This window comes from Tasmannia lanceolata, unplaced genomic scaffold (assembly GCF_043159265.1).
Source record: "Tasmannia lanceolata isolate RefF3 unplaced genomic scaffold, GAP_Taslan_0.1 ptg000211l, whole genome shotgun sequence".
Taxonomy (NCBI): domain Eukaryota; kingdom Viridiplantae; phylum Streptophyta; class Magnoliopsida; order Canellales; family Winteraceae; genus Tasmannia; species Tasmannia lanceolata.
In genome coordinates this window covers 12,349-21,090 of record NW_027518887.1, presented here as the reverse complement: position 1 = coordinate 21,090, position 8,742 = coordinate 12,349, and the positions used below count along the sequence as shown (strand labels likewise).

Below are 8,742 nucleotides of genomic sequence, written 5' to 3'. Positions count from 1 at the left end.
TAAGTTCAAGTAATGGGTTAGCCTTGGTCAAGAGTATTAAACCTTCTCCTCACTAGCATGATGACTACTCACGCCAATAACTTGTCCTTGTGAAGATCTTCACGGCCTCCTTTTCAGCCATGAATTAAGGTTGGAGATGAAAGCTCGATCGTTCTTCCATGTTACTACACCGGGAATAAATTTGGGTCGTGGTCATGGCCGTGGCCGTGGTGTTGAATGTGGGCCCACTATAAACAGAGGGCCAAACCGTTGACCAGATGTCACGAGGATGGGGCCCGTGCATTCTCGTGTAGTTGATTGGTCATTTTAAAATGACATGGCCAGACATTAAGCCAACGTATATACAGTTTCAAACCTTGTTTGCTTCCTAAAAGTTTTGGATGTTTGAGTAAGTAAAGGTCATAATTGTCGCTAAGTTGGGGTCACAGGCAAGATTGATTTTGGCTTAATTATAACTGCTCCCCTTGGCATTTCCTTCATGTTCATTTGCTTACTTCTCTCTCTATAAAAATAAAACGACAATCCCCCAATTATTTATATTCTATAGAATGGAAAGTTAAGAGTATGGTTTTAAAATTTAAGATTTTATAATCACCAAAAAAGTGCTTAAGTGTAGGGAAAGAGATTGGAATTTAGTGATTAAATTAAAATTAGAATTGCTCATGCATATAGACTAGCTAATAATGTAGTCGTGATGTTTCTAATAGTGTTAATATCTATTCTATCTAAAATATATAGGAAATTTTATTTTCACACACTTGACACTTTTCTAGCATTTTCCCACCTCCTTCCTTCTCATACCCTCTCACGTAGTTGGGCCCTCGAATATTCCATGGAATAATTTTTCATGATTGCCAACATGGCCTCAGTTAAAAGATGGGCCCTTAGAAAGATAACAATATATAAATCCTTCATACCATTGAAAGATAACAAGATAACGAGACTCCATGTAGTAGGAATCGTCACCTTGTGCATAAACACCACACTTGAAGTAGTGAAATGTCCCCCCACTATCATTGAACTCTAGTTTTAAGATTCCCATTGATAAAAATTGAAACTTTTCCGGCCCCAACATTATGGATAACATTTTATCCTCAGGGGCTAAACCGGGAGTTACCACGCCCCAGCTCGGATACCATTTGTTGGGACCCGGGTAGAACTCACCCTCAAAAGCTAGCTTTTAGGGGCGAGTTCTACCCGGTTAAATTCCCTACAACTGGTATCAGAGCCGGGCACGTGGTAACCCCGGTTTAGCCCCTGAGGATAAAAAAATCCCTCAGGGAAGATCTCGTAGTTCCCACGTTCCTACCGCGTGGAGGGGCGAGATTGTCCACATTGCCTAACCCCAGCTTGCGCCTAAAAAAAAAAAAAAAATTATTTCCAAGAAATCAGTTCTCATTAGGGGATACTAACCATTTAATGATGACGGGTTACAAACGGATGATGGAATAAAAAAGGATTTGTTATTTGTTGGGCCCATAACAAATAATTAAAACAATCCCGTCGATGTTACTTTCGCATGGGTCGCCCTTGAATGTGGGCCCACTATAAACAGAGGGCCAAACCGTTGAACATATGTCACGCGGATGGGGCCCACACATTCTCGTGTAGTTGATTGGTCATTTTAAAATGACATGGCCAGACATTAAGCCAACGTATATACAGTTTCAAACCTTGTTTGCTTCCTAAAAGTTTTGGATGTTTGAGTAAATAAAGGTCATAATTGTCGCTAAGTTGGGGTCACAGGCAAGATTGATTTTGGCTTAATTATAACTGCTCCCCTTGGCATTTCCTTCATGTCGATTTGTTTATTTCTCTCTATCAAAATAAAACGACAATCCCCCAATTATATATACTAGTAAAAATGCACGCGCGACGCACGTGTATCCATTTAAAATTATCCATTTAAAATTGTACAGATCACATCATAGGTTGATCTAAACCATCCATGTGATGGAACACAACATCAATAGGTTGTGCCCGTAAAATCATTTCCATAGGCTGATCCTAGCCCTCTGATCTATAGAGGTTTCCATGATTGTTGTTCCTCTTAAGGTGCCCAGAATTCGTCAATATTTTTACAGGTGTCCTGCATTCTTAATATCAACATTTCTGTAATTTGACCCGCACATAGTGAATACGGTGAAGTAGTTTTTTCGTCATCGTTAGGGGTGCAACTTGGGTGGCAACCCGACCCAATTCGGGTTAGGTTGGGTCGGGTCGGGCTGAGCCGATTTGATACGGTACCAATTGTTGACTACCTCAACTCAAGCCGGGTTGTTTTGGATTTTGAGAACCAATAGTGAGTCATCAATAATCAGTTTTTAACTCACAATCAGTTCTCAAAATCCAAACCAAATAGGGACTAACAATTAACAAAGGGAAATATTATCCGCACTACTATATTTTGATGATCAGACTCCTCACTTTATTCAAGTACGGTATGGCCCGCACCATAGGATTATCCAAACCGTCCATTGTGGACTGTGGAGACTATTTCAAATTTAAAAAAGAAAAGCACAAATATACAGAACTTCTTCAGATGGAACCCAAATTCGGGTTTCGGGTCGGGTTGCCCGACAGCCCAACCTGATTTCCAATTGGGGTTGATTTTTCCCAACCCAACCCAACCCGATTTGCGAAAAATCTTAACCCGACCCAACCCAAATTCGGGTTGAACCCGTCGGGTTCGGGTTGAAACCGACCTGCGTGGGAACATCCAAGTAACAACGACAGTTTGAAATTATATATAGTGCTAATGTCCTCACTACCATATTTTATAATGGCACTACTCACTGTATTTTGATGATCGCACTCCTTACTCAACTAAATTGTACGGTGTGGCCCGTACCCTGTGTTGGTACTTTTTGTATGTAGATTACGATTTTACCCTGAAATAATTTCTCATAGAGATAGATGTTAGATATCAGCAAAGGTGTTAATGGTAAAAGAGTAATGCTGACGTGTAAATCCCAGATAAAAAGAAAAGAAATTTCTTTTGGATGGGCCACTTCCTACATAGGTTGTGCCCCAAAAATAATTTTCATACATTGATCCTAACCCTTCGATCTATAGAGGGTTATAGGTTGATCTAAACCGTCCATGTGATGGAACACAACATCAATCGGTTGTGCCCATAAAACCATTTCCATAGGTTGATCCTAGCCCTCCAATCGATATAGGCTAATCCTAGCCCTCCAATTGATAGGGGTTTCCATAATTGTTGTTCCTCTTCAGGTGCCCGGAATCCATCAATATTTGGTAAGTGCCCTGCATGAGTAATATAAAGTAGTTCTTTCGTCATTGTCATATGTCTTTACCTCTTCTTCGTAGTTTTTTCCCGTAATTGTCATAGACAGGTACCCGTGTCGGTATTTTTCGTATGTAGATTACGATTTTACGCTCAAATAATTTCTCATAGAGACAGATGTTAGATATCATCAGCAAAGGGGTTAATGGTAAAAGAGTAATGCTGACGTATGGATCAAAAGGTGAGACACAAGCGGAAATAACGGCAAATGACACAAATGCCCTTACATGTGGGATACAATTGGAATTATGGCAGTGGGACACAAGCGGAAATAACGGCAAAGGGTGGAACACATTAACCCATCATTTTGCCTTTATATAGTAGTTAGATTAGATTAGATTAGATTAGATTAGATTCTATAAAATGGAAAGTTAAGAGTATGGTTTTAAAATTTAAGATTTTATAATCAACAAAAAAGTGCATTAGGGTAGGGAAAGAGATTGGAATTTAGTGATTAAATTAAAATTAGAATTGCTCATGCATATAGACTAGCTAATAATGTAGTCGTGATATTTCTAATAGTGTTAATATCTATTCTATCTAAAATATATAGGAAATTTTCTAAAATATATAGGAAATTTTATTTTCACACACTTGACACTTTTCTAGCATTTTCCACCTCCTTCCTTCTCAAACCGTCTCACGTAGTTGGGCCCTCGAATATTCCATGGAATAATTTTTCATGGTTGCCAACATGGCCTCAGTTAAAAGATGGGCCCTTAGAAAGATAACAATATATAAATCCTTCATACCATTGAAAAAAAGAACACCATTTATTACACTTACCGGACAAAACCATACACATTTGTAACCACCCCACAATACTTAAAAAAGTCACACTCATGGGTGCATCCCATTTATAAATCACATTTTTTAAGACTCCATGTTGTAGGAATCGTTATCTTGTGCATAACACCACATTGAAGTAGTGAAATGTCCCCCCACTATCATTCACCTCTAGTTTTAAGACTCCATTGATAAAAACAGAAACTTTTCTGGCGCCAACATCATGGATAACATTTAAGCGGAACCATTCATCATAGATATAAGGAACCGGGACCTCCCTCCTGTAGTACATGAGTTTACCATCATATACTCGCATCATCAGTGTCGTGGCGGTGCGATTTGCACCAAAGAGTTGCATGATACACACGCCTGAAGTCCCATTTGGAACATAACCATATCCTTCGAATTGCCGTACGCCCGAAGAATAGTCATAGCCCTGGGAGACCAATTAGTAGAATGAATGATAGAGGAATTCCAATTTTGCAAGTAGTTAGAAGATGTAACCCAGATTCGCGGATAATTGGGCAAGTTAAAAGATTTTTGAAAATGATTAGAAAGTGGTCTAGAATTTTTTGAAAAAAATGGATGTGTGTTTTATTTAACAACATGTGCGTTTGTGTGTGTACTTATTTCTCTAAGTGTATGTGTTTGCTGGATTAGGATGTGAGTTCCCTTTTCACTTGAGTGTTTATTCAATAAATTTGAATTTCTCGTGAGATTTACAACTAATATATAAGAAATCGGCAACTTATATAGTTTTCAAATTCCTGGTTTTAAATTAATCTCGTAAGATTTACAAATAATAAATAAGAAATCGGCAACTTATCTAGTTTTTTAATTCCTAGTTTTAAATTAAGAAAATTCACATTTTATCCAAGAAATAGGACAAATCCTAATTATTCAGGGCCATTTGGAATTCACAGTTGATTTTGTTATAATTAAAATGGTAGTAAACATTATGTTTTTTTCTTGTTGAAAATCGGCTGGTATCCATGTTCTTCCTATTTTAACCAACCAACATTGTGGTGAATATCTATGACAATACCTAATATGTAGCAGTAACCACGCAATGATATCACCTATTTAATTTTTCCATCTTGAATAATTGTTTTAGTGGATTGATATATGCACACAATTATTTCTCTAATTAAGAGACAACAAATTAAAGCACATAGGAGAATAGTTAAGTGTATGTGTTGGGTAGATTAGGATGTGAGCTCCCTTTTCACTTGAATGTTTATTCCATAATTTTGAATTTCTCATGAAATCTAAAAATAATAGATGAGAAATCAACAACTTATTTGGAAAATGCCTGTTTTTTTACAAAGAAAATTCACATTTCATGCAAACAAAGAGAGAAATCTTAATTATTCAGGATCATTTAAAGTTCAAAAGGGGCATTAGAAATCCCGAATCTTGTAATTATTCACAAAATTTTGTAACTATGTTGATAGCTACAAAGTGTAATAACAAGAAGCAAGTTTTCAATTATACTTTAACATAAGTCAGTTGACATTAAATGAAGAAACTTAGGAGAGTCCGAGAATATGTACACGTATACGAATCTCGCTGCGAGGCTTGGTGTTGCTGTTGCGAGAGAGCGGCTTGTCGGTGGAGAAGACCCAAAACCAGTGGATTCCATCAATGAATCTATACCGTTGGTTTTCGGGCAAGTTCCTAGGTTTATGGATGTGAAAGTTAGAACTGTTGAGTGGAAGGGAAACAAATCCTTCCGTCCGATCAGACGGGGCCCAACCAATGGCTTTGTGGTAGATGCAAAGGAAAATGGTGAAGATTGAAACTGCTAAGAGAGAAGAACCCATCTCCTTGTTCTTCAAGAAGAAAGGAGAAGATAGATGAAAATGGATATGGTATAAGGGGAGGAAAAGTGAAGGATAAAAGTGGAAGAGAGGGGTTCAAATTAGTGAATTCTCCTTGTCAAGAAGTTCATGTTCTTCATTTACAAACTGACAAAGAGAATGATCACATTTTATTTTGGTAACCTAGTCAATTATTGGTGCAATTTGGTCCACCAAGGCAAAGAACTATAATTTTTTGTTCCACGTACTCTTTAAAATTAAGACTTTCACCTATGTCAGTTTGTCTTTCAAAAAAAAAAAAACTATGTCAGTTTGTCTTGTATGTGAAAAAAAAATGTAATCAAATACAAGAAACGGTGGCAGTGGAAGTGAAATTTTTGGTTAAGCTTTCGGAGCAATTGGTTGTTTCACAAACCCTAAAAGCTTATAGCTATGGAGAACTAGAGATTTTTTTATAATTATAATAGCTAGGCTGTGGATGTGAGCTTGATGGAGATTAATTATATGAGTTTGTAATGGCTGACAGAGAGAAAAGTATGAAACGAAAGAGAAAAGTGTTCCTGCGCAGGAAGTTAATTGCGCATTAGTGGCTTATAAGCCTCCCATTGGTTACTCTTTGTGGACCCGCGAAGGTGGACCTGATATACAAACCAATGGGAGGCTTTATAAGCCACTAATGCCCAGGTAACTCCCTGGGCAGCTGCGCAGGAACACTTTTCTCTTTCACAAATATCTACTTTACCCATTTATTTCATTAACAAGTTAAACCACAAGAAGCCAAGTATATACAACACAGCACAAAGTTTCATATGCATGTTTTCATTTGTTTTCCCCTTCATCTCAATCACATTTTGTTAAGGACTTTGATTCCCTTCCAACGAGATTCCATGTAGTAGGAAGGCGTCCTTTGTGAATAAACACCACATTTGAAGTAATGAGAGGTCCCCCCATGATCATTCGCCTCTAATTTTAGACCACCATTAATGAAAACCCTAACTGTTCCGGCACCAACATCATGGATGACATTTAAGCGAAACCATTGATCGTAGATATGAGGAACCAAGACCGAGTTCAGGTAATATGAAAGTGTACCATTATTTACCACCATGGCAAGTGTTGTGGCTTGGCCACTTGCACCAAAGAGTTGCATTATACACACGCCAGACGTCCCTTTGGGCACGTACCCGTGCCCTTCGAATTGCCACACTCCGGAAGAATAATTATAGCCCTGTTACAAACAAATTATCAAAGAATTTTGAAGTAAAATGATTAAATAACACCAACTCTTGCAGCTTAAGTGTCTGTTTGTTTTAGATTATGACAACCGATTGTGGAGTCCCCAGCCAATTACGGGACTCAAATTTAGTACAATATCGGTTCAATAATCTGTTGGGAGTCCACAATCTGTTGTCATAATCTAAAACAAACAGTAAGCTTTTGGAGTAATTGGTTGTTTCACATGGTATCAGAGCACTGCCTCACGGCAGGTCTGGGTTCAAAACTGATAGTAAAAGATTCACATGTACCGCAAACCCAAAAAAGAGGAGCCACACATGAGAGGAAGTATTGAAGTATAAATGATTAAATAATACAACTCTATATATCAGCTTAAGCTTTTGGAGAATTGGTTGTTTCACAAAGATAAACAATGGGAGAAAAAATCGGTAGTTGATATCTTATATTTTAGGTGCTAATAATACAAAAACAAAATAATTGGGTAGATGGCATTCGGAAAAACTACCAAAGACATCAATTTCTCCGTATTCCACATTTAAAGCGGTAAAAAATATGGTTTTTTTAAGGGATGTGGAGTAGCTTATGGAGATTCTCATTCTCCCATTTCCGCAGTTTCGTCCGCTCTAAAAGAGAGAAAATGATAAGCGTTGTGAAATGGGCCCTTAATCATTCCTTGTTAGGATTTTTATATCCTTTTGAATGTGGTGATCAAGAAAATTATTATAATTAAGCTCTCCTTGGATCATTTTGGCGACCTTGTCTAAGTTTTGTTTATAGTAACATAAACAAGTTATATTTATAGATTGTAGTTAGTGCAATAATAATTATGGTAACATGTATGATCACCTTATCCACATAACCAAAGAAAAATAAAAATAAAATTATCTGACATAAAGCTATTTACATATAAAAATATAAAAATAGAAGAGATGCAGAGATTCAGAGATGGTTTACCACTATTCGGATCTCAGTTCGTGGTTTGGTGTTGCTAGTGGGGGAGTGAGGCTTATCAGTAGAGTAAACCCAGAGCCTGTGGACTCCATTGATGAAGCTATATCGCGCACTTTGGGGCAAGTCGTAAGGTCTTTGGATCTCAAAGTTAGAGGAGTTGAGAGGGAGAGAGGTGAACCCGACCGTCGGATCTGCACCTTTGGCTCTTTGGGTGCAAAGGTGGAGAAGGACTATATAGAAAATTGCCAAGACAAAGCAAGAATAACCCATTTCTTCTTCTTCTTCTTTTTCCAAGTCTTGCAAGAGTGTGTAAGGAGTTGGAGCTTGGATGTGTACAATGCTAGGTTAAAATGGGTCATTTATAAATGGGTTGGAAGAGCAAGGAATAGGAGTGGTTGGAGTAATGGGACAATGGGACGGCAATATATATGAATTCCTCTTGTCAAAATAATCGTTGTGAAAGGGCCATAATGTTTTCTTTTCTTTTTTTGAATGGTTAGGAGGTAATGGCCATAATGTTTAGAACCCGGATAGAACTTAAGCAACTCAATTTGTGTCAAAGTCACAAACATAATAGTAACAGCATCTTCGTGATATTATAACTTTTTTATTTTTGTACTCTTCGTGATTTTTGTACTT

General features: G+C 37.6%; 2 protein-coding genes across 2 annotated transcripts; both read right to left on the bottom strand.

Annotated features, from left to right (window-relative positions):
• Positions 1–865: 865 nt before the first annotated feature.
• LOC143867224 (citrate-binding protein-like) lies at positions 866–5,919 on the bottom strand. The gene is made up of 3 exons (XM_077376071.1): positions 5,650–5,919; positions 4,266–4,532; positions 866–1,021 (listed from the first exon to the last, which is right to left on the bottom strand). Exons 1-3 carry the CDS (start codon positions 5,917–5,919, stop codon positions 866–868), a joined length of 693 nt encoding a protein of 230 aa, XP_077232186.1.
• Positions 5,920–6,760: 841 nt separating this feature from the next.
• LOC143867223 (citrate-binding protein-like) lies at positions 6,761–8,373 on the bottom strand. The gene is made up of 2 exons (XM_077376070.1): positions 8,107–8,373; positions 6,761–7,144 (listed from the first exon to the last, which is right to left on the bottom strand). Exons 1-2 carry the CDS (start codon positions 8,371–8,373, stop codon positions 6,761–6,763), a joined length of 651 nt encoding a protein of 216 aa, XP_077232185.1.
• Between the last annotated feature and the right edge of the window lie 369 nt (positions 8,374–8,742).

What these genes read in the sequence shown, in the direction of transcription:
- LOC143867224 (XM_077376071.1), bottom strand. Translation starts at nt 5,919, where the DNA reads ATGGGTTCTTCTCTCTTAGCAGTTTCAATCTTCACCATTTTCCTTTGC. An exon ending in GCAGCGAGATTCGTATACGT is followed by an intron (nt 4,533 to 5,649) that starts GTACATATTCTC and finishes TTGGTCTCCCAG; the next exon opens with GGCTATGACTATTCTTCGGG. An exon ending in ATGGAGTCTTAAAACTAGAG is followed by an intron (nt 1,022 to 4,265) that starts GTGAATGATAGT and finishes TTAAAACTAGAG; the next exon opens with TTCAATGATAGTGGGGGGAC.
- LOC143867223 (XM_077376070.1), bottom strand. Translation starts at nt 8,373, where the DNA reads ATGGGTTATTCTTGCTTTGTCTTGGCAATTTTCTATATAGTCCTTCTC. An exon ending in GAACTGAGATCCGAATAGTG is followed by an intron (nt 7,145 to 8,106) that starts GTAAACCATCTC and finishes TGTTTGTAACAG; the next exon opens with GGCTATAATTATTCTTCCGG.